Genomic DNA, 27,423 nt, shown 5'->3' with positions numbered 1-27,423 from the left:
CATATGATATGACCTTTTTCTTCAGAGATTTTCTGCATCAACTCATAGTCCTCCGTTTTCTCTCGCTCCAGGTTGTGTTTCACCATGGCTTTACTGATGACTGCTGGTGTCTTGTCCTGACTGGTCACCTGCACCAGGAGATGAAGAATACCTTTCTTTGTTGACATTTAAAACTGATTTGCCTGATTTGCTTCTTCTCTGGCTCAGACATTGTTAATTGAATCAACTGCCCACTGCTAACAATTTACATTTAGAATCTATTAATCTATATAAGCTCTCTCCTCCTCCTCTTCCTCTCCCTCTGTCTTACCAGGATGCTCTTGTACATGTTGCCGTTGTCCACGTCTAGGCTGACTCTGATGATGCAGCAGTCATCCACCTGCTGGTTGTAGAGGGGCAGGGAGAGTGTAGAGTAGCAGGACACGGCTGAGACGGAGCGCTTGTGGGAGCGGGAGGCACCTGGGAGAGGAGTGGTGGAGGACACAGAGGAGGACGAGGCGCTGCTGGAGCCCGAACCCATCCCTGAGGTGTCTAGAGAAGACAGAGAGGTGGACTCCCAAAACTAGAGCGAGAGAGAGAGAGAGAGAGAGAGAGAGAGAGAGAGAGAGAGAGAGAGAGAGAGAGAGAGACAGAGAGAGAATGATTACAACCATTTACAGTCCACAGAACAAACTTCTGTTGCTGCTATAAACAAATAGAATGTGGAATATGACAGTATATGAGACTCATAAGTATGAATTTGAGAATGGGAAAGGGTTTGTAATATGATGAGAGTGCAGCATTAGTGTAAGAACCCCAGTGATATTCTGTGACTGGGAGAGGGAATGTAGTGAGAGAGACAGTTAGAACAGAAGATAAACCCCAGTGATGAGAGAGATGGAAAGAGAAGGCCAGTGATATTCTGGGACTGGGAGAGGGAATGTAGTGAGAGAGACAGTTAGAACAGAAGATAAACCCCAGTGATGAGAGAGATGGAAAGAGAAGGCCAGTGATATTCTGGGACTGGGAGAGGGAATGTAGTGAGAGAGACAGTTAGAACAGAAGATAAACCCCAGTGATGAGAGAGATGGAAAGAGAAGGCTAGTGAGTGAAAGTACCATGGAGTTGGGATCAGGAGTCTGGCTTTCTTTCCCCAAAGCAGAGACGGAATGTTTTACTGAGGATGTGGAGGTCTATAGAGGGAATCAGAGCCACAGTCAGCCACAAGTCAGACAGGTAGGAAAAGTAAATACACGGGTCAGTGTCAATTCACATGGCCCTTATCATCAACATGACCCTTATCATCAACATGACCCTTATCATCAACATGACCCTTATCATCAACATGGCCCTTATCATCAACATGGCCCTTACAGAACATGAATTCGAAGACATTGAAATGTCAGGACTGAAATTGCTGCAGTGATGCAGGAATTTCAGTACCTCAGGAAGAAAGAAAATCAAGGTGGATGTATGTGGCATGAATCATGATGAGATGCTTCTCTGGTGGGAGTGTTCTCCTCCCCCATGTGACCCTGGCCCTTCCTCCTTCTCACCTTTCTCTCGTGGGCATCTGGCGAGTCAGACAGGAAGCTGGCGTTGACATCCTCCAGGTCAGAGCCACTGGAGCCGGCTGAGGTGACGCTGAGGGTGTCCCCACTATCACCTCCCCCTCTCTGGTACGGTCTGATGTGGGACTGGTCAAACAACTTGGAATGGGAGCTTCCTGCACTGCTGCAGCTGGCCTCAGTTAACTGGCGACTGGAGGAAAAGGGAAATACATGGAGACGTATGCGAACAGTGCCCCATAAAAACATAACGAACTGTACACAGTGAAAAACACACTGGGAAGGATGTATGCTCAAAATAAAAATGTCATTATTATTCATTTGCAACTATAATAAACATAGGCATAGTGTGAAAAGTTATCTATGCAATATGGGACTTACTCGCTCCAGCGTTTCATGATGCCGACGTTTTTCTTGGCTCTGATAGTATTGCTGGATGACTCTGACAGCGGTTCAATCTCACAGGACAGAGTGTAGCTATGGGAAAAAAGGCATGGAAATAACAACACTGTATGCCCATACATTTCATTATTTTAATTTACATTTCATAAAAATCTCTCCTCACCTCTCTGCCTCACTGAGTCTCTCCACTCCTGAGAACCACTCCCTGAAGAAGCTGTCCTGGGTGAAACTGTAGTTGTTGGATGCCAGCTGCAGCAGCTTAATCTGAGCTATCACCTCAAACTCCTGTAGAGAGAAGGAGGGGGGGTGAGTCTCCAGCCAATCATAGCCACAATTCCCGGCGATGTCTCCCTGTTTATCAACACCTATTTATCAGTGGCACGTAAGAATTTAATTTACCTTTCGTCGCTTCTCAAAGTTGATGAGTCCACTCTGGAATAGAGAACAAATAATAATTAGATGTGAACAGAGACAAAACAAGTAGACTGAAGAGGCTACATGATCCAGAGATAGATAGAGATAGACTCTCACCTCTGTGTAGTCTTTCATAGCTGTGTCCATCATGACCAGGTCAGTGAGGAAGGTGCCCAGGTAAGGAATGGTCCCCTGCATCACCCCCTATGACAGAGACATAGCCAGAGAGAAGTTTGATAAGAGCGCAGTGACCACAGGCTCCATGAGCAATAACAATGCTCTCATTTAACCACTAGATGGCGCTATGAACTCAATAACAGCACTCAAGTATACTTGGCATAAAGTGATTGAAGTTGGTATTTCATGATAAATTATTTAGCTCAAAAAAGATCTAGACTCACCAAGTCTCTCTGCTGTTGGTGTCTCCTCTGTGCTCGTTTAGGGTTGATTTCCAGTGTGGCAAATTTGGAGGTGCCCTCCTGCAGAGAGAGAGGATAATCTGGTTTCACAAAACAATCCCTAGAACAGTGCAAAAACGAGTTTGAAACACAACTAGTAATGGCCATGATTACACTTTCAGAAGAGTAGACATACAGGGCTAAACTAATTCACTAATGTATGAATGAGAGTGTGCAGGAAGGGTTACAGCTGAGTTAGCTCTAATGTTTCTGTGAATGATACAAAACAGGGGAATTCTTTACCCAACCTATCCAGAGTTTGCAATCCCACACAGGCCTGGTTGGGCTGGCCCAGATAGATTAAGCACTAGTGGAATGTAGGAAAGGAGGTAAGTGGGACAACACCTTGGAATTTCCCTTACAGACTCATGCATCATCAGGGTGGGGCTCTTTTCTGTACCTGCCAACTGCCTACAACGTCAGCTGGGGTTCCCTCTGAGCAAGCACAGGTTTCCTCAACTCATAGCCAAAAACCCCAAGCTTCAATATTAGGGCCAATTCAAATACCTGTCTAAAAGCCTAGGAATGTGGATAGTCATTCCTGTTGGAGAAACCCTCTATTTTTTGCATTCATATGTCACTATTTAACCAGTGAAAGAATATGCTGCAAGTTAAAGAGTAACTTATGCAAAATTGGCATAACAACGGCGAGGGCACATCCCATTTCTTTGTGCAGGAATGTATTCAGGTGAGCAGACTAAATATGTTTTTCTTGGAGGATTCAGATATAACCAAACATGTTGTCTGCTATCTAATCCTATGTGGTCTTAATCAAAGGGAATCTGATCTGCCTCTAGTCCTGACAGAAGCAGTGGGCCTCATGTTGAACGAGTAAAATATTCATGACTACTGCCACAGCCTACATTGCTGGTGACACACTTCTACAGGCATGCGGTTACGCATATCAAGTCCTCTCAAACCACACTCACACTGATAATTGCACTCATACATTTTAGAGAGAACACTACGAGGTAAGATTCTATACTGTGTTGTACAACTCATGATGAATGATGAATGAGCTCGCATCTGAGAGGAGACAAGGTGTTAGCTAGCTTGTCTATTTATGTTCTGGTTGCTATGGAGACCCAGCTGTATAGATCGAGAAGAGAGTCTATAGAGCAGTAACGGGTCAGCCAGCCATATTTCCTGTCAACTACTAGTTTTCAAAACCACTTTTCACATACCCTCTTCCTGTTTTCAAACGCAGTTCAAATCTTAAAGATCTATTAGCCGCTGAGTAACATTCAGGTCAATTATGCGCACAATGGTCTTCATATCCAGTTCAACACATTCAATATAAGAGGCAGGTGGAAAAAGCCAAAACTAACACAGGGACATTCTCACATACACACAGAGTAACGTGTGGGTCATTTGTACCAACTATTGTCTCCACATCCACTTACACATATGGGGCAGGAGGAAAAGGTTTACACAAACACAAACACAGACACATTGTACCACATACAGCCCACAGAGGTTTGTACAAACCCATTACACAGATTCCAGGAGTATGGTTTTTCCCTCTGTTCATTGACCCACCTTGACCAGCAACTCTCGGCTTAGAGAGTAGTTGTTGTCATCTGAGAAGATCTCTGACAGCTCACGGAAGGTGCGGAAATTCTCTCTGTTGGCAGAATGAGGTCAAAAGGTGAACCTTACATCTCAGGGGCCAAAACAAACATAAACGACCACTGCAAAAGACCTCCAAATAACAACGAAATGTTAACTTATACCATCAACCCAACCAAAGACCCACGACACTAATGATGTTTTTCTTGAACATGTAACCTGGCCATGAAAACTCCCTGGTCCAATTTACAATCCAATTGTAAACCCTCCAAACCGAAGCCTCAGTCACTGATCGCCTCTCACCTGGACACCTCATCCCATGTCCTCTTGAGTCGGTGGAGAGAGTTACACTGCAGGGCAGAGAGGATAGCTCGCAGGGACGAGAAGTTCTTGAGGATACGACATTCCTAAACACAGCAGAAAGAACCCATAGAGTGAGAAAAACAGCATGACCAATCATCCACAACTGAAACTAACTGCTGAGTGATTGACCCAGAGATTGGGTCTGATGCCTTACCCTGGCCACCTCTATCCAGCGCTCCACCAGTCTGGCTCGCTGGGTGGGTTTCAGACAGGGGTTGCTCAAGCAGGTGGTGATGACACAGTTGGTGACACAGTTGAACTGGGCCACTGTGGCTCGAATGGTGGGGGCCAGGTGTTCCTTCCCCTTCTTATCCCGCTGGGACCAGATGCCCCCCAGGCAGTGGTAAGGGACCACCTTCTTGAACAGATCCTACAGGGGGAGGCCAGAGGAGGGTGTAAGGGTGAGTAAGGGTGAGCACAAAGCACACCGCAAGAGCAGCTAAAATTGAAGTTACTTGAAATCGAGCAGTTTGTTGAAATGGGGGAGGGGGGTCTCACCGCATCCATGAGTGTGAACTGCTCAGCAACCATGATGGGGTCAAAGGACAAAAAGTTCAGGGCAGTTAGTTCGTCTTCAAAGCCACTCTCTTCCTGCATGGCGAAGGGACAGCCAATGTGCTCCACTGTAAAGAAAACACAGATGAGCTAATAATCAGACTGCCTAAAAGACTGTCTATAGTCCAGCACAGCCCCTTAACACTTCAAGCATAAACAGCAACCCCATCATGTCTGATATCACTGAGACACAGACAAGCCCCAGTTGAACCCTATCCTGGCTCTCACCGTCAAGGTCGGGCTCACACTGCTGCCTGCGGTGCAAGAGGGCCAGCAGGTTGCGTGCGCGGCGCTCCAGGTCAGATCCAGGGAAGTGGTGGTGCAGGTAGGACATCAGGTGGTGTAGACAGCTATACTGTGGAGGGCTCCAGAAGTCCTCTGAGTACTGGTCCAGCCACGCCCCCAGGATGGATGACACAGTGCTGCAGGACACAACCCAGTAGGGAAGAGGCGGGGAATGAGGAGACGTGCAGATGACAGACAGGGAAGAGTGTATGGTACAGTACATGTGTGTACACTGCACAAGAAATGTGCACACAAAAAACGAACATATCTTTATGTTTGATAATGCTGATCTCCCCAGACGCTTACTTTCTGAGCTCTGTGCTGTCATCCTGAGTGTGTCTGTGTATATCTATCACAGGTTGGTTCTGTAGATTGGCATACCTAAGACATGAAGGAAACATCTGTCAGCATTACACTGTGTATAGTGTGTTTTTGTATTTATGTGCTTACGTGTGTACACATGTATGTGCGGTTCTAGCTTCACGGCCATCTCTGTACCTGTTGAGTAGGAGGTCCAGCACCTGCTTGGTGGTGGCGAAGGAGCGGTAGGTGCAGAGGAAGATGGTGACGTAGGTGGAGTCCTTGCCCCTGAACGCAGACACCATGTATTCCACCAGCCTCTCCAGCGTACCAGCCTTTATGGTGCGTATTTTACATGTCTCATACAGGCTGAGAGCAGATTCTGTCTCCACGCCCAGCCATCGCTGTCCCTTACTGGCCGACTGGTGCAACTGTACCTTCCTCAGGGTGATGGTGAAGACTGCCCCCTCTTCCACCTCCTCTCCGATCTCCTGTGTCGAGTTCTACAGGGAAAATAAGACAAAGAGATGCAATGGTCTGTCTGAAAAACATATACAAAAATCGGGCCTTCCCTCCCTCCCTACATGTGTGGCTATGAATAACAATACTGTTACATCAAACAGAGGTTGCTAGATACACAGCCCAACAACACAGGCTAAAGCCCATGCTTTACAAACAAGGAATTTACACAAGCTGCTTCCTCAATGAAAGAGGGGTCTGTACCAAACAGTGTGGTTGTTGGTTGTTGTCACCATTCCTTTTTTCTCCAGCTCTCCAACACAGAATGATATGGACAGTAATGGTATTTTCGAGGACTTTACAGTGAGCATCCCAGGCACTTGACCCAGATAGCCAAACAACATCGGTTTGACGACTGCGGCTTCCTCAGTGGGGTAGTGGTATGTTCACTAATCAAGCATGACACAGGCATCAGTCATACACCTACTTATGCATCTGTAGCATATTATTCATCAGAACCTTTCGGTAGCTAGATATACAGCAGCACCTCCAAAATACTTTCGCTGTTAGTCATAGCCTACTCTCACCTTCAACCACACAGCCACTCTGTTTTGCTTGGTTTCCATGGAGCTGGGCAGAGATTCAAATCCAGTTTGAGTGCTATATTACTAACACTCTATTTTAGAACAGAGGAGTTTACTGTACGTGGTTATAAATCATTTGTAACATGTTTGTATGGCTGTGTTTGAAAGCCGGCTCTGAGCACACAGACCTTGGACTTCACAGTGAGAGTAGCCCTTATCAGCTGAGCACACAGATACTGCTGGCCTATCAATCTAAACCCAATGGAACACAGCCCTGTTCTTGACATAAGGACAATCTTTCTCTCTCTATGTTAATGGAACAAGGCCTAAGAAAACTCAAATCAGACCTATTCAGATTCACCATGTCTTGAATTTAAAAAAAATCAAATTATGTATAAGATTATATATCGATTAAAGGGTTGTAGACAACATTTGGACTGTGTGTGAATGTATACTGTGGTGACCTGTGGCAGCCTGTGGCCTGGTCATGCCACACAGGACCTATTTACAACTGTGGAAACTCAGGGAACTCTCAGAGGCTTTCAGAGACCAGGTTACCATGGAAACCAGGGGGAACTCCCAAAGACCCAACAGAACAGGGCATACATAGGGCCAGGAAACAGACATACAAGTGAGAAGGGCTTCCCCCATTAAGCCTTGACCAGTCATATCCCTCTCTGCCGGAATCATAGCTTAGTCATCAGACAGAGATTGTGTAACGGCATTCTTCCTCCTCTTCTGAGGAGGAGTAGTGAGAAGGATCGGAGGACCAATGCGCAGCGTGGTAAGTGTCCATAACGTTTATTTTAAGACATAAACTGAACACTATGAAATACAAAACAATAAACGTGAACATGAACGAAACCGAAACAGTACCGTGTGGCAACAAACACTCACACGGAAACAAACACCCACAACTCAAAAGTGAAACCCAGGCTACCTAAGTATGATTCTCAATCAACTAACAACACCTGCCTCTGATTGAGAACCATACTAGGCTGAACTCAAAACCCCAACATAGAAAAACACACATAGACTGCCCATCCCAACTCACGCCCTGACCATACTAAAACAAAGAATAAAATAACAGAACTATGGTCAGAACGTGAAAGATTGCATGTTGAGCCCTGGTAACACATACACAATAGTAGTATGCCTTTCATGGTCTTAATTCCACGTGTCTGTAGTTCTCACGGAAAAATAGACACCGACAAACACACACACACATACAATATACAACATTTGATTCAGGTAAACTAAGAAATAACTTTGTCACCAACCATCTTGTTGACAGACTTTTATTATTCTGGTTAATATTTTGTGAGTACTCGACTCAATCATATGATGATTTTATCAAGTGTTGAAATTCTACTTGAGTAGATGTTTTATTAAGTGTTGGATCTTAAGGTGATTTTATCAAGTGTTGATAGGGCTACTTGAGTAGATGTTTTATTAAGTGTTGGATCTTAAGGTGATTTTATCAAGTGTTGATAGGGCTACTTGAGTAGATGTTTTATTAAGTGTTGGATCTTAAGGTGATTTTATCAAGTGTTGATAGGCCTACTTGAGTAGATGTTTTATTAAGTGTTGGATCTTAAGGTGATTTTATCAAGTGTTGTACTTGAGCACACACTAATACAGTGGCACCATACATTCTAATAAATAAACTTCCTTATTATGAACATAAAAACCAAGACATTGACAAACAGGTACTGCACTTTCATGAGAGAGTGATGATTAAGCGAGATACTAGACAATAGTGGGAAATCCCTATAGGGAAAAAAGGAAAGGAGCCTAACACAAGGAAGAACTAAAGTCCAATAAGTCATGCAGTTTATCAGAAAGCGAAATCCAACTGGAAAGTCCGTCAAAAACGAAGGAACAAAAAACTAGCCTGTAATGGACTGGCTGAGGACCTCTCCGTAACCACAACAACTGCAACATTTGAATGGGTTCCGTTTCACAAGATCACTTTTTGTGCAAGACTGCATCAGAATAAAAACTTCTATGGGGAACTTCCTCTATCAAAGCATGTCAACAATGTGTGGGCATGTTAATGGTCTCATCTATGTATTGTACATCCCATCCATAAAAATAATCTATCTGGAACATGTGTTAGATTCAGTCAGTTAGAAGGCTTATGAATAGCATGTACAGAAGCTGTTGCCACAATGACCACATCAACAAAGCACCGATCTTTGGACTCTGAGCTAGTGTCAACAGAGACATCCATCCTTCAGTCATCAGTGGAGAGATGATCAGTTCTATATATGTGCCCGAATAGACAATGTCACATGGCACAATAACAGCTAATGCAAATGCATAGCATCGCTATAACCATCTATTTTTCATAATAGTATTTCAGTAGTGTTGATAGTGTTGGCTATTTGGAAACTGTTGGCCAATCCACAACTGGTTTGATAACGATCACTGTCTCCTCCAGCTGTTCAGGGAAGGACACATAGGAAGTCCCCACCAGAAAGAGATGCTCCAAAATAGAGTACACAACACAAAGAATAGTGAAGTCCAACAGTGGCCCTCTAGCACAGGCAGCAGCTTCCTCTCACACACAATGACTGTAGAATGCCAATGAGATCATGAACCGCTTAGGATCACTTTATCTGGAGCAGAATTGTAACTTTAAACCCAAAATATTCGCAAACTTTGCAGAAAATGTCCCATAGACATCAATTTATGATTTGCACAACACTTAGTAATGCAATTGAGCTTGTAGTAATTAGGAATGCAAGAGTGCATTATCTGCTTGACTTCCAAATTCTCTTTTGAGTGCCACACTGTAAGAGTTATTTTTTACATGTGAATTTAGATCAGGAGCTGTATCCACTAAACTTAGATTTTGAGTAGTCAGACAAACCAAGTAAGTCCGAGACTACCACTTATTTGGTATTATTAGGTCTAGAGAATTTGGAATAAACTTATTTTCCAGGCTTCAGGCCGAAACATTCCACCCACTGTCTGTTTCTCTCATTCAACCTCCCTGAACCTCAGTGCTCCTCACCCTCTCACTCACTCTCCCTCTTTCTCGCTATCCCTCGCTCTTCTTTCTGTCTCCATTTTAATGATCTACAACAACAAAAGCTCCTCTATGTCTGTTTCTACAAATCCACCTCCAGTTTCTTGTTACAGCACTCAGTTAAGCTTCCGCCTGCAGTCTTCAGGACAAGATCCAACAAACAGAGGTCTCCTTAACATCAGCAAGACATTTCTAGACCTTTTCCAAACATACACAAAACAACAACAAAGTATGTAATTGACTAGTTAGAGGGAGAGTATGATTTGCTATTGACATTTTTGGTTGACAAAATAATAAATCCAATAGGCTCACAACCCCATATGTGGAAATACACTTTAATTCCTAATATTTTCATTATTGCATGATTAACAATAAGACTTTTTGATCTGAACAGGCTTTTGGTCCTTCATATTTTACCAAGGAGAATTTGTGCCAGTTACACCAGTTTAATCTCTTGGATTGCCCTAATAAACTCATGCCCCTAAATAAACAATTAGCTATAAAGTGCAGTACTTTATCATCAGAACAGTATATTTGTAACGAGTGCGCTGAGAGTCGGGAAGCAAGTTCAGGGAGTGAGTGTTTTAATAAATAAAATGAACACAAAAAACACACCGACATGCTAACAGAGTCCATAACACCTGAGGAAAGAACCAAGGGGAGTGACAGATATAGGAAAGATAATCAAGGAGGTGATGGAGTCCAGGTGAGTGTCATGAGGCGCAGGTGCGCGAGACGATGGTGACAGGTGTGCGGGATAATCAGCAGCCTGATGACCTAGAGGCCGGAGAGGGAGTATACGTGACAATATTGGCTAGATGACTACGCATCACGGCTTTTGGAATAGGGCCTAAGGACACACGTATATAGTGATGACAGGGTGGATCCTCCTCACTGCCCTTGGTTGTACCACTACCAGTAATTTAACCTTTCAGAAGACAGAGTGACCATAACACTACCAATCTTATGCCAACAAGCCTGTGACACAGCACTACTGAGATAGACCAAATTATACTATATCTACAGTCTCTTACTGCTTCAGCTCAAGGATAACTGTGGTGGGGTTACAGGGGCCCTAAAGCGATTAATGGCCATTGGCTGAAGTGTCACATTAATTGCAGTGTACTGAGTTTGTTTATACACAACTGAACTATTGAATCCCAATACTGTACATTCACCATACATTCTCAGCTGAAGGAGAAGAATGGCTGTGATTGTAGAGGCAGCTCCTAGCCCAATGAAAGAGGGGGATTAAGCATCAAGTAATTGTGTTACTAGAGAGGATTAGATTATAGGAGAGAGAGAGCGAGACAGAGGGAGAGAGAAATGTAGGAGTGGAGCCTGAATTGCCCTCTCTAAGCATGTGACATGTATAAATGAAGGAAACATACTGTCTTTAATAATAAAAAATTATAATAAAAAATAACATATCGTCTGAGTTCCAGCCTTTAGTTTCATAAGCTTGGTGAAAATAAAGGCATATTTTATTCTTCAGAAGGTTATTGAACATATTTAAAACATACAGGCCAGACAGTGGTGTTATTGAAAAAACACACACATACACAGACAGAGTGTGCGTAAGAATGCACTTTCCCAGAATTACCGATGTTTTGCCTGGCAAATCTTGATCTGATGTAACAACTAACCGAATAGCCAAGCCAATATCAACTCACTTACTTTTACTTTTCCAACATTCAAAGTCACTGTATCAACTACACTCTTGCCCTCATCTGATTCGATATGATGGAAGGAGGCATTATGTAAAGCAAACCAACTTGACTAGTCATCCACATTGCTTTATTTGCTGCAACGTCTCAGTAAATAACAATTGCTAAAGGAATCGCCCACTTTATAATATGTGCTGAAGTATATGTGCTTCTTTACTCTTTCCCCATATGCCTATGAGGCCAATACTAAGCATCAACAGATAGTAAATTAAAACCAACATATTCCACTCTTTGGACCTTCCTAGAGAATTGAAATGTGTCCTTATGCAATGGGTAGTAGGCTACAGGACACTCCGGACATATTTCTGGAAAGCATGATACCAACCAAAGGAAAACTCTGCCACATCACTATGAACTTCAGTAGGCCTAAATTCTATACATTTTAATAAGACACAAATCACGAGGCAACTATCACACCAAATGTTCAGTATAGTGACACACTAGCTATAGGACATAAGATTAAAATACTGTCTCGGTATTGATGGAGAATTCTTTACGCACAGTTCCCCAACTTACCTCAAATAGTGGTAGGTCAGGGTCCAAATGTGTAAAACTGTTAAGGACCACGGGGCTTTCGTCCTCGCCAACCTCCAGCTTTACCCCATCCCAAATATTGCGCACCTTCCATGTTCCAGCATCGAACATCTCATCGAGGTATCCCGATTTGATGCTTTGCGCATCAGAGCACATCCCCATAAAGCGGACCATTAGTAACGGATACGATTACCGCAGTCAATAGATATGACAAACTTTCTTTGTCGTACATCCATAGTTATGTCTGATGATAGGCTACAATACATTTCATTTTACCAGAGGACCACACAGTAAAAAGTGAAGTACAGAGACGACGCTGGCTACTGTAGACTGCTAAAGGCAGGCGCCTCGACCTACTGTACTTAGAAATTCATGACTCATTGCGGAATGTTACTCATAGCTCCTCCTTTTTGACGGTACCCGTCCCTCTGTGAATGTTGTTACTATGAGGTCGCCGTGGAAACCGTTTCCAGATAAGGTATATTCAAGACTGAAATATTGGTCCTGTTAAAATGTTTCCAATGCAGATATCCATACAGGCAAGATGTATTATAGACATCACCTCAGTAGAAACATAAAAAGGATAGAAAAAACTGAAGCGGCTATAATCCACTAAAACCTTATAAATAAATATAATGAATAAAAAAACGCATTCGTGTTACAATTGGATGGACCATAGTCAAAGAACCACAGTGAGGGCAATTCCCTGGGAATTAGTGAGCATAACAGCATAACTTAATTTAGCGCTGGGGTATTATAATATATATATATACGTTTATATACAGCAAACACATACCAATAAACATGACCAAACACGAGCTCTTTAATCCCACTCCTCAGCCCATCCCACCCATCACCGTAGACCGCCCTCGTTTGGTTTCCATGTGCCATATATTTTGAATTGTGACGTGGTACATTCATTTTGAACCTTTCTAATCGCATAGTATCCACCGATTGTGAGCTAAAGGTGAAAACCTTTCCAACGAGTGTTATTATTAATTCTGCAAACAGTTGGTTGTCATTTTGGATTGAGCAGACATTCCCATATACACTGAACAAAAATACAGTGTCTGTGACATAACTGCACAATTTCTATTAATAATATCTTTAATAAATACAATACCATTTTAAAAAAATCTTTCCATAAAGAATGTTTATTTTATAAATCAATATATTGGAGTTTAAGCATAATATTTGTTGTAATATTTGTTCTATATTTTCTGGAGGATAAAATTGAAATTGTAATCAGCTTTGTATGGCTTGTTTAAGAAATGGAGATACTTTAAAATACGTTTAATTTTCAATTAGTCGGAAATTAGAAGTGTAATCTGTATAAAGGCAAAACGGCCATTTTTGAAGGAGGTGAGGCATCAACTATAGCATTCAATACTTTTCGCATTTTTGAAAACAGCTGCTTATATCACAAGGATAATACGTTTGCAGTTCAAAGGAATGGTATCATTGGTGTTATTTATGCCTCTTGTATTCTGTGGATGAGTGCCCATGTCATCTCCAATGTCATCTCCAACATTGACTGAACAGACCATTTTGCTGGTATTTCTCTTGAGTGACACTCCCCTCTACTGGTCAGAATTGGAACACACTTGGAACCTCTTGAGAACCAAGCTTTACTACAAGACATTGCAAAATACAATATTCAACAACATAAAAAGAAAAACAGGTGTGAATGTGAATTGGTTCATTCGCATCTGCTTCAACAACAGGGGGTGTTTTCCCCAATACATTCCTGAGTCCACATTTCCTCCCCTTTCCCAGCATTCAGCAGCACAAAATACAGATTACCAGTGCTGCTACGCTTCAAATTCACAAATCTCTCCCTGAACAGCTGTATGGGATGAGGAGATACAGAAAGACAGAGAGATAGAGAGAGAGAGAGAGAGAGAGAGAGAGAGAGAGAGAGAGAGAGAGATGGAAATGGAAAGTTGTCAGCCTGTAGGTGCAAGCAGTTGGTTGCAATCAATGCAATGTAATTACTCTGCTACCTTTTGCCCTGTGATGATTTAACAACAGTCCACCCTTTTCCATTTGTCAGGCTTCCTTCTGGAATCAACAAATAGCAGTGTTGTTCTACTATGGCTCTGGCATATACCCCAACATGCTTTACTACTCTCTCAGGAGGGACTTCATCCACACATGCATGCACACATACAAAACACACAAACGTTGCATAATACAGGCAGCACACTTTACCTTAATTGAAATCATAAGTTTTCTGACATTTTTAGCCAACCAACACACTCAACCCAGTGACCACAATTCCTGAGGTTGCCATGACAAAAAGGTTCCCATTATCCATAATTCAACAAGAATTACCAAGCATAAATTAATCCACCTTGAAAAGCATGCATTGTCATCAGCAAATCTACATGGTGGTATCTGTTGACTAGGAAACTTGAATGATTTCGCTGCAATCTGCTGCTCATCAAATGGCTGTTGGGCAATTCCATGGTAACAGAATGATTGTCACCAACAGCAAAAACCGTCAATCTGTTACCAAACTTTGCATCTGCACTGTTCTTTAAGTAAATGTGTTTTTGTCAAATGTTTAGTGCAAAATTCTTAAAAAGTTGTCATTGTGCACAGAATTTGATGGTTTATTTAACTTCGTAATCATTGTTTTTTGATTGGTATAGATTTTAATGTGAAAATTCTTTGGCTCAGCATCAATCCGTTACTCTGGAATTGCCCTGTTGCTGATAATTCTAAGATCCGCAGCTTCAGACCTCTGCCATAGTGGGTCAGGGCCAGGCGGCAACACAGGCCATGGTGTTTTCAGTCTCAGGTCAGTGTTACATGAGTTCAGTCCTTGACCGCTCGTCTCATGACAAGCCCCTGTGAGCTAACAGACCCAGAGAGACAGGTCTCACCATATAACAACAGGCCTTTATATCACCAGACAGACTGTTTTAACCATGAATCATGTACAAGCTATTCAGAAGAAAGAAAAATAATGCTAGTTGATCACAACAATTCTCTGCGTGAGTAAAATTGAGAGGAGACCCCGGCCTTAACCTTTTTATGACACTTGTCATTGTGTTTTTGGCCACTGGGCTCACCTCAGGTTGTGCAATTGTACTATCCGTAACCTACAACTGCAAAATACAGAAGTATGAGCATATCGGACTTACAGTGCCTTCAGAAAGTATTCATACCCCTTGACTTATTCCACATTTTGATGTGTTACAGCCTGAATTCAAAATTGATTAAATATATGTTTTTTTCTCACCCACTTACACACAAAACCACATAACAAGTAAAAAATATATTTGTAGAATTTTTCACAGATTTATGGAAAATTAAAATAAAATCTCTCATTTATAAGTATTCATACCCCTGAATCAATCAATACACGTTAGAATCACCTTTGGCAGTGATTACAGTTGTGAGTCTTTCTGGGTAAGTCTCTAAGAGCTTTGCACACCTGGATTGTATAATATTTGCACATAATATTTGATTTAAATCAAAACTGTAACTAGGCCACTCAGGAACATTCAATGTCGTCTTGGTAAGTACCTCCAGTATATTTCACCTTGTGTTTTAGGTTATTGTCCTGCTGAAAGGTGAATTTGTCTCCCAGTGTCTGTTGGAAAGCAGACTAAACCAAGTTTTTCTCTAGGATTTTGCCTGTGCTTAGCTCTATTTCGCTTCTTTTTAGCCTAAAAATGTTTCGTAGTCGATGACAAGCATACCCATAACATGATGCAGCCACCACCATGCTTGAAAATATGAAGAGTGGTACTCAGTGATGTGTTGTTTTGAATTTGCCCCAAACATAACGCTTTGTATTCAGAACATAATGTTAATTTTTTTGCAGTTATCCTTTAGTGCCTTATTGTAAACAGAATGCATGTTTTGGAATATGTTTTATTCTGTACATTCTTTCTTCTTTTCACTCTGTCAGTTAGGTTAGTATTGTGGAGTAACTATGTTGTCCATTAAACTCTGTAACTGTTTTAAAGTCACCATTGGCCTCATGGTGAAATCCCTAAAAAAATAATTCCACTTTGAAATTATGGGGTATTGTGTGTAGTCCAGTGACACAAAATCTCAATTTAATCCATTTTAAATGCAGGCTGTAACACAACAGAATGTGGAAAAAGTCAAGGTGTGAATACTTTCTGAAGACACTGTAGAATAGAGTCAACAAAGCCAAGCTATTGGATAATATGCTACTGTCAAATGTGAGGAACACACACATATGCACACACGCACATGCTCAAGCTCACTAAAAGCATGTATAACATGCTAAAAGAAGCTAAGTAAAAAAATATCAGATATCAAAGAAACTCACATTTCCCGGCGTAATATTAAGTGTATCAGAGTTGATGCCTACCTGTCTGTCTACCTCTCTGTGTCTCACAGTAATGAAGGCAGCCTGGCACATAGACTGAGTCCTACAGCAGCCTCCACTCCTCAGCAGTCCACAGGTCCACTGAGCCCACATCACTGCTTCCCTCAGAACCAGGAGATAACACTGGAGATGAAACCGGACCGGGATGAGCAGGGCTCAGAGTTCACCCTCCCCTCGCTCCCCACCCCAGTCACAGATTGGGTGACCACTTCAGGCCCACCCCAGTGGGTGTTTACTTAAACAGCTGGGTCAACACGCACAGAACAATAAAACATTAACTTCTACTCAAAAATAATAGGGATTCCAAAAAGCCTGTTAATAGCTTGTAAGAGTGAATACACTGTCCCTATGTTCAACTGCACAAACCTTAACAAACTTTGCACTTTACTTCTCTGAACAGAAAATGAAATCACTGGCATCATGTTACCCTGGATTTCCCAGGGGTATTCCCATTCAACTAACGTTGTGACTCACTCATTTGTGAGGCAAAATGTATACAAAAGCTATTAGGCCTAACAAAATATGATTATGACAATTCTATATTTGCATCAGAAAATCAATTAATGGATTGACAAATGTAGACATGTTAGATTTCAGCTAAAACGAAAGCAAAAATGGTCAGCATAAGCAGTTAAACCAAAAGTAGTGCCACTACCAACACAAGTACAGCTTCTTTATGGTGGAGTACGTATCGTTCAAACTATAAGTTACAGGTGTTTTTGTGGTGAATCTCTGATAAAGGTTAGAGCCTAGTTTTATGGGGCGTTATGTGAACTAGAAGCTGAACAAGCTGAACAAAAAAGTCCACTAAGTCACATCGATATAGCTCTTAGAGGAACTTCCCCCTGACAGACGGAGAGGCGGCTCCTAAAGAAACCTTCCATTCAAACACAGTGAAATAACTCCTGCGAACCAAGCAGCTGCTATCCCATTCTGAGGCACTCCTAGCTCATAGGTCTTTGCATTTAAAAATCATTTTACAATACCAAAAGCAATCACTCTTAGGCAGTTTAACAATACCTTGAGGAGACAGCCTATCTAATAGCAGGGGAAGCATGGTCTTTCTGACATGGTTTGGGGTGTCGGCATGCTTCACAGCCGAAACAGTTCGGAAGAGTTTGTGCATATATTATGACGACTTTTGGGATGTTTGTTTGTTTTGGACTTTGGTACGTTTTTTTCCCGGTTGTTCAGGCACACAACAATTATTGAGGCAAGCCGAGGTCGTTAGCTGAAGTCTATGCCCCTTCGTCGATGATTGGTCAACAGTAGAGATCCTTCAGGAAAGTCTTTGTTGTCATTCAACAAGAAATTACTCATTTTCGTGCCCATTTTTTCATTTAGAAATACTACACCAAACATTTTTAAGACTGCCAGAGGGAACACAAAATTTTTCTTTAAAATGCCCCCAGTGCAATGATTCTGTTTTCCAATTTGTTCAACAGGTAATTGTAAGTACATCCTAGACCACAGGGACCTAGTACAACAAAAACAAGTTCCTCTATCATTAAGTGTATGAGGGTGTGAGTAAGAAGAGTACAGTTAGAGCAAAACAGCTGTCACAATGAAACACACAGAGATGCACCTGTCACAGTCAGAAGGAACTAGAGACCAGTTCACATAGTCTATTTCCAAACTCGGTGAATAACAACAACACCAAACCATCAGCAAGTATTACCATATTTATAGCTATGTAATAAGCAATAAAAACACATCCACATTCAACAGTGGGCATGATCAAACATGTGTGAGAAAAAAAGCAGAAGTGAATGACATCACAGGGGAATGGTTGTCTAACTATACTGTGAATGTGTGCCAGACACACTGAACAGCTGAACCCCCACTCCGGTGGTAGCATACTGTAGCATACAAACAAGTCCTCTCTCTCTCAATCACAATCCTCTCTCACACACACACACACACACACACACACACACACACACACACACACACACACACACACAGTCAAAGAGACAGCGGCTGCAGATGAGCTCTTTCTTACCAGATCATCCAGTATGTTTACAGGGAAATCAAACATACACATCTTGACTGGCTGAGCCAGGGCTTTGTGAAAGCTGGAGAGGGACTTGGTCTCCATGCTGATAATTTCACTCCAAGAGACAGAACACAGAGGGTAGAGGCTCCTGCAGCAACAGATCGCTACTCTCCCTTTCGCTTTAACTCTCACTCTGCATCAATGACATACACACACAAACAAATGGGAACTTCGGGCTGCTGCTGACAGAAACACCACCACTGCAGACTGGAAGGAACCCTTCCGCTCCCTCATCTGCTTCTTCTAGCCTCTCTCTCTCTCTCTCTCTCTCTCTCTCTCTCTCTCTCTCCCTCCCCCTCTTACTCTCTTTTCAGCTCCACAGAGTGTTTCTCACAAGGGACTGTCTGTGTTCTCAGCAGCTGCCCAAGCCACTTTCTTCTATTTCATCCTGCTGTAGGTAGAACCCCTCAGCATTCAGCAGCACATTCAAACATTAGTGGCTGATTTTCCTTCCTCAGTAGCATTGTAATGTTGTTCGCACACCTTTTCACATGGACCACAGCCTACAGAAGTATGCAGACAGCAGAGAAAAAAAGTTATGTGAAATGCAGCAGGTATGCTCATTTCCCTCTCCTCTCTGACTGTGCTGCAGTGTAGTCAATGTTAACACTGGAAGCAAGGCTGCGTTGTGTAAAGAGAGGTGCTGAAAAAACAACACATCCAGGTAAAACAATAGAAAATAGCTCTGGGGCAAATCCATGTCGCTATGTCGGCTGCTGTCAAGGCAAAATTAGAAGTGTTTGTTTGGCTGAAAGTGATACATTAGAGGTGCAATGTGTCCACACTCAGTCCACACATCTTTCTGCATGAAGTACTGCTCCTGTTAATGCCCAAGCTACCCTCTCTAGTAGCTCACTAGGACTTCAAACAGAGAGCTGAACTCAAATGAATCACAGACATGATACTGCATTTAGGTCACACAGCTTTTAGCTCAAATGGCTAAAGACTAAAGTCGCTTTTTACAAGATTAGACAAATAAGTTGTTTCTCCCATGAAAAAAGCATGTATAGACTTGGTACATTTAGATTTAAAACACACGGTTTCATAATTTACAAGAGTGATTCACAGTAGCTGTTGTGAAATGTAAGTTTCAAAAGCATCTACATGTAGTTTTTCGGATGACTGCCTTGCCTGGTTCACCAATTACTTTGCAGACAGAGTTCAGTGTGTCAAATCGGAGGGTATGCTGTCCGGTCCTCTGGCAGTCTCTATGGGGGTGCCACAGGGTTCAATCCTCGGGCCGACTCTTTTCTCTGTATATATCAATGATGTTGCTCTTGCTGCGGGCGATTCCCTGATCCACCTCTACGCAGACGACACCATTCTATATACTTCCGGCCCGTCCTTGGACACTGTGCTATCTAACCTCCAAACGAGCTTCAATGCCATACAACACTCTTCCGTGGCCTCCAACTGCTCTTAAACGCTAGTAAAACCAAATGCATGCTTTTCAACCGTTCGCTGCCTGCACCCGCACGCCTGACCAGCATCACTACCCTGGATGGTTCCGACCTTGAATATGTGGACATCTATAAGTACCTAGGTGTCTGGCTAGACTGTAAACTCTCCTTCCAGACTCATATCAAACATCTCCAATCGAAAATCAAATCAAGAATCGGCTTTCTATTCCGCAACAAAGCCGCCTTCACTCACGCCGCCAAACTTAGCCTAGTAAAACTGACTATCCTACCGATCCTCGACTTCGGCGATGTCATCTACAAAATTGCTTCCAACACTCTACTCAGCAAACTGGATGCAGTTTATCACAGTGCCATCCGTTTTGTCACTAAAGCACCTTATACCACCCACCACTGCGACTTGTATGCTCTAGTCGGCTGGCCCTCGCTACATATTCGTCGCCAGACCCACTGGCTCCAGGTCATCTACAAGTCCATGCTAGGTAAAGCTCCGCCTTATCTCAGTTCACTGGTCACGATGGCAACACCCATCCGTAGCACGCGCTCCAGCAGGTGTATCTCACTGATCATCCCTAAAGCCAACACCTCATTTGGTCGCCTTTCGTTCCAGTTCTCTGCTGCCTGTGACTGGAACGAATTGCAAAAATCGCTGAAGTTGGAGACTTTTATCTCCCTCACCAACTTCAAACATCTGCTATCTGAGCAGTTAACCGATCGCTGCAGCTGTACATAGTCTATCGGTAAATAGCCCACCCATTTTTACCTACCTCATCCCCATACTGTTTTTATTTATTTACTTTTCTGCTCTTTTGCACACCAATATCTCTACCTGTACATGACCATCTGATCATTTATCACTCCAGTGTTATTAATCTGCAAAATTGTAATTATTCGCCTACCTCCTCATGCCTTTTGCACACTATGTTTATAGACTCCCCTTTTTTTCTACTGTGTTATTGACTTGTTAATTGTTTACTCCATGTGTAACTCTGTGTTGTCTGTTCACACTGCTATGCTTTATCTTGGCCAGGTCGCAGTTGCAAATGAGAACTTGTTCTCAACTAGCCTACCTGGTTAAATAAAGGTGAAATAAAAAAATAAAAAAATAAATAGTACTAGCGTACAATGCTCATTCAGAGAAGTGAGAAGAGACCAATTTGTAATCTAAACCAAATCAAACCCTAATTCGTAGATTGGGTGCAATTTAACATTGGCTATAGGTAGACAGATAAGTGGGCAGTGAAACGAGTATGTATCCTCTATGTTCAATAGAACGAGGGTTGAGACACTGCAAACTGTTTTCAGATGCACTGCCTGCATAATGTAGAATAGTAGTTGTCAGGGAAACTGTAAGACAATTATGTCCCCTCATAGGGCTAAATCGTGTGGCCAATGCGATGGCTGCATGCATGCGAGTCTTGCCTCACTCCCACAGCCAGGACAGGAAGCTGGTTGTGGCATAGGCTACATGTCCACTTCCTGTAGACAAAGGCAGGACAGGGTGGTGCACAGCACACTCAGAACCCCCACCATGCAGACAACACGGTGAGTCTTGTTCTGCTTAAAAGTATAATAGTCAATGCCACCAGACATCATCTATTCGTTATTAATAACATCGTCTTTGCTCTCCAATGTCAGCATGTTGTAAACACAAAATGTCTTTGGTGATATCCAAATAGTTTTATGGAACTTCCATGTCGGCTACTAGTTAGCCAGACTAGATAAAAGGGATAGTTACTAACAGGACCCAAACTGTAGTTGGCCAACTTTCTTGATAGCCACTCTAGCACTGGTGGGATACAATGGGATTTGCAAAATGACTTGCAAAACAAACCGCTTTCCAAATGTCACTCTTTTGTTGGGTCTTTTGCCCATTCATCAGCAAAGATAAAAACAGCATATGCTCGTCATACCTGTGCATCCCTACTTCCTGGTCACCTGTGTGCCAATATACATGTGACCAATGACCCAACATATAGGGTCGTCTAGTGTACAAATTACGTGGAATATACAAAGACAAAAACTATGGACAACATAACACACAACAACCACATAAAGTGCATTCGGAAAGTATTCAGATCCCTTTACCTTTTCCAAATGTTGTTATGTTACAGCCTTGTTCTAAAATTGATTAAATTGTTTTTTCCCCCTCATTCATCAATCTACACACAATACCCCATAATGACAAAGCAATTTTTTTTTTATTAAAAAATTTAAACGGAAATATCAGATTTCCATAAGTATTCATATTCTCCCATTCTTCTCTGAAGATCCTCTCATGCTCTGTCAGGTTGGATGGGGAGCGTAACTGCAAAGCTATTTTCAGGTCTCTCCAGAGATGTTTGATCGGGTTCAAGTTCAGTCTCTGGCTGGGCCACTCAAGGACATTCAAAGACTTGTCCCGAAGCCACTCCAGCGCTGTCTTGGCTGTGTGCTTAGGGTCATTGTCCTGTTGGAAGGTGAACCTTCGCCCCAGTCTGAGGTCCTGAGTGCTCTGGAGCAGGTTTTCATCAAGGATCTCTCTGTATTTTGCTCCGTTCATTTTTCCCTGACTCGTCTCCCAGTCCCTGCCACTGAAAAACATCCTCACTGCATGATGCTGCCACCACCATGCCTCACCGGAGGGATGGTGCCAGGTTCCCTCCAGATGTGATGCTTAGCATTCAGGCCAAAGAGTTCAATCTTGGTTTCATCAGACCAGAGAATCCTGAGATGGTTGTCCTTCTGGAAGGTTCTCCCATCTCCACAGAGGAAATCTGGAGCACTGTCAGAGTGAACATCGGGTTCTTGGTCACCTCCCTGACCAAGGCCCTTCTCCCCCGATTGCTCAGTTTGGCCGGGCAGCCAGCTCTAGGAAGAGTCTTGGTGGTTCCAAACCTCTTCCATTTAAGAATGATGGAGGCCACTGTGTCCTTGGGGACCTTCAATGCTGCAGAATGTCTGTCAACTGTGGGACCTTATATAGACAGGTGTGTGCCTTGCCAAATCATGTCTAATCAATAGAATTTACCACAGGTGAACTCCAATGAAGTTGTAGAAACATCTCCAGGATGATCAATGGAAACAGGATACACCTGAGCTCAATTTCGAGTCTCATAACAAAGGGTGTCACGCCCTGACCTTAGATATCTCTGTTTTCTATATATTTTGGTTAGGTCAGGGTGTGACTAGGGTGGGTACTCTAGGTTTTTGTATGTCTAGGGTTTTTGTATGTCTAGGGGTTTTGCATGTCTATGTTGGCCTGATATGGTTCCCAATCAGAGACAGCTGTTTATTGTTGTCTCTGATTGGGGATCATATTTAGGCAGGCCTTTTTCCCACTTTCTGCTTTGGGATCTTGACTATGTATAGTTGCCTGTCAGCACTCTATTGTATAGCTTCACATTTCGTTTGTTATTTTATTAGTTTGTTCAGTGTTCATTCTTTTAATAAAGAGAATGTACTTATACCACGCTGCACCTTGGTCTCCTTCATACTACGAACGTGACAGATGTTCCCACCAAAAATGGACCAAGCAGAGTATTCAGGAGGAATGGACCTGGGAGGAGATCCTGGATGGAGCAGGACCTTGGACGCAGGCCGGGGAGTATCGCCGACCTAAGGAGGAGATAGAGGCAGCGAAAGCGGAACGGCGACGATAATAGGAGATAGCTCAATGGAACAAGCACGAGAGGCAACCCCAACAACATTTTTTGGGGAGGCACATGAAGCAGTTGAGAGCGCTACAGAGCGGGCGTGCTGAGGTGAGTGTCATCAGCCCGGTGTCACCTGTACCGGTCCCACACATCAGGTCTCCAGTGCGCATTCATAGCCCAGTGCGTCCTGTGCTAGCTTCCCGCACTTGCCGGGCTGGAGTGAGCATCCAGTCAGAAAGGGTGGTGCCTCCTCTCCGCACTCGCCCTGAGGTGCGTGTCATCAGCCCGGTGCCACCTCTACCGGTCCCACGCATCAGATCTCCAGTGTGCCTCCACAGTCCAGTATGTCCTGTGCCTCCTCCCCGCACTCGCCCTGAGGTGCGTGTCATCAGCCCGGTGCCACCTGTACCGGTCCCATGCATCAGACCTCCAGTGCGCCTCCACAGTCCAGAGCTTCCGGCGACAATTCCCAGTCCAGAGCCTTCGGCGACAGTTCCCAGTCCGGAGCCTCCGGCGACGGTCCCCAGTCCGGGGTCTCCGGCGACGGTTCCCAGTTCTGAGCCTCCGGCTGTGATCCATGGTCCGGTTCCTCCGACAACGATCCATGGTCCAGTTCCACAGAAGCGGAGGGATCAGTGTAGGGAGCGGGGACTGCGTCCAGAACCGGATCCGCCACCGAGGGTAGATGCCCATCCGGACCCTCCCCTATAGGTTCAGGTTTGCGGCCGGGAGTCCGCACCTTTGGGGGGGGGGGGGTACTGTCAAGCCCTGACCTTAGATATCTCTGTTTTCTATATATTTTGGTTTGGTCAGGGTGTGACTAGGGTGGGTACTCTAGGTTTTTGTATGTCTAGGGTTTTTGTATGTCTAGGGGTTTTGTATGTCTATGTTGGCCTGATATGGTTCCCAATCAGAGACAGCTGTTTATCATTGTCTGTTAATGCACTGTTCCTAGGCCATCATTGAAAATAAGAATTTGTTCTTAACTGACTTGCCTATTAAATAAAGGTAAAATACAAAAAATTGGGGATCATATTTAGGCAGGCCTTTTTCCCACTTTCTGGTTTGGGATCTTGACTATGTGTAGTTGCCTGTAGTTGCCTGCCTTCATGTGACAAATACTTATGTAAATAATGTATGTCTGTTTTTTTGTTTTTTTATACATTTGCTAAAATTTAAAGAAACTGTTTTTGCTTTGTCATTATGGGGCATTGTGTTTGATGAAAAAATAGATATATTTAATCAATTTTAGAATAAGGCTGTAATGTAACAAAATGTGGAAAAAGTCAAGGGGTCTGAATGCACTGCAAGTAGGCTAAAATGGCTCCTACAGTAGTAATGGCATAGCCTTTATACTATTGGAACAATGACAGCTTGCAAAGTAAGTTTACACACAAAGGCATTGTATCATAACTTAACTCACATTACAACTCGTTCTGATGATTAAAGGGCAGGGCCAAAAAGTTAGAAGGATTATAAGGAGCCTCTTCTGCATTGTGCACAGAAAACTAAGGCGTGTGATTTTTTTAAAATCACAGATTCCTGTCACATTCCATAAAGAAGAAGGAGCCATATGTGTGCAGTGAGGCCAGCCTATTAGAGAGGAGGTCTGCTTTTTTCTATTCAGAATCAGAAATGAGCTCATATGCCACATCAAAACTGCTTAAAGTCATACAACAATGAAGAGAAAATGCATGAAGAAGATCAATCGTCTACAGTTTTGAAGACAGGGAAGGAGAAAGACCGAGATCGAAAATGAACAGAGCCATCATTTCATGCCTTTTTAGGCATGTTTCTTAATATTCAACCCCCCACCAGACACAGACAGACACACACAAGCACACAGACATGTGGACATAAAAAACAACTTTGTGAGGCAGTTCATGATAGGTTTATGTACAAAGGAAAACCTGTGTTCCAGGAGTGACGCAGAGAGCAACATCCTGCAAAACCTCTCCCTGCCTGAAAACTCATGGTCAACAGGTGATGTTACCATGGTAACCCCAGATATTTCCTCTCACATATGTATAATATATCAAAATCCAGAGAGCGCAAACAAGTCCATTTCAAAAGCTGTTGGAGAGTTTGTTGTTTTTGGGGGAGGCTTTCTTTGCATTCTTTATTGCCCAAGAGCTGAGTTTAACAATGGGAGGTCACCCTCCCTCAGACACTGAAGGCCAGAGGGCCTGATCCAAAAAGGATATTTCCTAGAGAACTTCACTTCCTTGCCAAGAATATCATTGTGTTTATTGTTAATTCTTATCAAAGCACATCCTATTATAAAAACAACAGAGATTTAAATATTCAGCGTCATGCCTTTTATCTTTTAATCAGAAAAGTGTTCATGTGTGTATGTCATTAAATGTGAAGGCAGTCTACACAGGGGCCTTTGTTGGAAACACACAGACAGATAAACACACATGATGAAGACATTGGAAATGCAAAGAGACTCCAGAAAGTGTTGTATGTGTATGCACACGTGCATGGGTTTGCCTGTCTATCTGTGTGTGTGTGTGTGTCTGAGAGAGAGAGAGAGAGAGAGAGAGAGAGAGAGAGAGAGCGAAAGCATGAGTGTGTGTGTGTGAGTGAGAGAGATACACAGAGAGAGAGAGATTATGTGTATCACATTCAGACCATATCTAAGGAAACTGATTTACAGATGCTGTTGCAATGATGGATGTGAGATAGATGTTTATTCATGCACCAACGATGAGGGGATGATATTTCACCTTCAGCATAGTAGACCATAGGGAGAATTATCTACACATCCAATAAATGCATAAACATACTTGGGGTCATGGGCATGCTGACAAATTACTATTCGCATGCATTCAGATTAGGGGTTTATTCAGTGAGGTTTCAGATGAAAATAATCCACCATGATCAAAATCATAATATGATGTATTATTTATTATGTGTGTCGATGCAACACTACAACACCGTGACAGCTAGTCCACTTCACATAATGAACGTTACCCCAGGTGACTGTAGTACCTGTTTTTCCAGCATTATCATCCTCTCAATTTCATGACCTTCTTCAAATGTCTTCTCGTGCACGTTCAGAATAGATTCTCATTTCTTCTGTACCGGCATCCAGCATTTTGATTATCCACAGTTCGTGTACCAAATCAGCGATTGGTATCCTTGTGGAAATGTCCTCAGTGAGTTCAGCACCACCTTGAGTTGATATATAGTACGATACTGTAATAGTTTATTCAGATATTAGTCTAAACTTCACAATCCATTGCAATCGCTCAGGATTTAATTTCTAGGTCATCCTCGATCTTCATTCTCAAACCTCCCCCTGCAACCACGGGGGGCGTGCAATGCGCATTGGTCTGATTTTAACAATTTCATGATGCCATTTCTTTCTTTGGAATTGTTCATTTCATCCAGCCCCAATGGTAATACAAACACTAGTCATATAATGCATGATCCTATCATTTTACGTTGGTGTACATCGCATCAAGCAGTGATGCGTTATGTCGACTGATGCTCAAAATAAACTTTTAAGCAAAGATTATTTACAGCTGTGTGACTAAATCTTTCAAATCCAGCTCGTAACCAGCCAAGAAAAAAATGGAATTTACAGTATGAGTTAGCTCAAGCGTATAGAAAGTGTTCGCTCTTGAACATCCCACCAAAACGCATTACCAAGAGCGAAAATTCAGCGTTGATACGATGTACTAGAACAAGTCCCAACGCACAGAA

The 27,423-nt window shown here is 42.8% G+C and overlaps 1 protein-coding gene across 4 annotated transcripts in view; it reads right to left on the bottom strand.

Moving 5' to 3' along the window:
* LOC112248341 (ral guanine nucleotide dissociation stimulator) overlaps window positions 1–27,037 on the bottom strand; it is a 30,098-nt gene extending 3,061 nt beyond the window's left edge. The window contains exons 1-17 of one of the 4 annotated variants that reach the window (XM_024417282.2): window positions 26,707–27,037; window positions 6,092–6,396; window positions 5,900–5,974; window positions 5,537–5,730; window positions 5,252–5,376; window positions 4,908–5,123; window positions 4,694–4,797; window positions 4,361–4,445; window positions 2,765–2,842; window positions 2,481–2,567; window positions 2,349–2,381; window positions 2,113–2,234; window positions 1,929–2,024; window positions 1,536–1,740; window positions 1,098–1,172; window positions 311–562; window positions 14–128 (exon numbers count right to left, since the gene is read on the bottom strand). In XM_024417282.2, the coding sequence (XP_024273050.1) occupies window positions 14–128; window positions 311–562; window positions 1,098–1,172; window positions 1,536–1,740; window positions 1,929–2,024; window positions 2,113–2,234; window positions 2,349–2,381; window positions 2,481–2,567; window positions 2,765–2,842; window positions 4,361–4,445; window positions 4,694–4,797; window positions 4,908–5,123; window positions 5,252–5,376; window positions 5,537–5,730; window positions 5,900–5,974; window positions 6,092–6,396; window positions 26,707–26,727 (2,188 nt within the window). In that variant the 5' untranslated portion in view covers window positions 26,728–27,037. Of the gene's footprint in view, window positions 1–13; window positions 129–310; window positions 563–1,097; window positions 1,173–1,535; window positions 1,741–1,928; window positions 2,025–2,112; window positions 2,235–2,348; window positions 2,382–2,480; window positions 2,568–2,764; window positions 2,843–4,360; window positions 4,446–4,693; window positions 4,798–4,907; window positions 5,124–5,251; window positions 5,377–5,536; window positions 5,731–5,899; window positions 5,975–6,091; window positions 6,397–12,213; window positions 12,599–16,585; window positions 16,728–18,605; window positions 18,881–26,706 lie in introns of those variants that run through there. The other 3 variants (XM_024417281.2, XM_024417280.2, XM_024417278.2) reach the window with 3 other exon arrangements.
* Between the last annotated feature and the right edge of the window lie 386 nt (window positions 27,038–27,423).

The sequence above is a fragment of the Oncorhynchus tshawytscha genome, linkage group LG04 (assembly GCF_018296145.1).
Source record: "Oncorhynchus tshawytscha isolate Ot180627B linkage group LG04, Otsh_v2.0, whole genome shotgun sequence".
Taxonomy (NCBI): Eukaryota; Metazoa; Chordata; class Actinopteri; order Salmoniformes; family Salmonidae; genus Oncorhynchus; species Oncorhynchus tshawytscha.
Note: the sequence above shows the minus strand (reverse complement) of the source record. Positions and strands in the feature narration are given on the sequence as shown.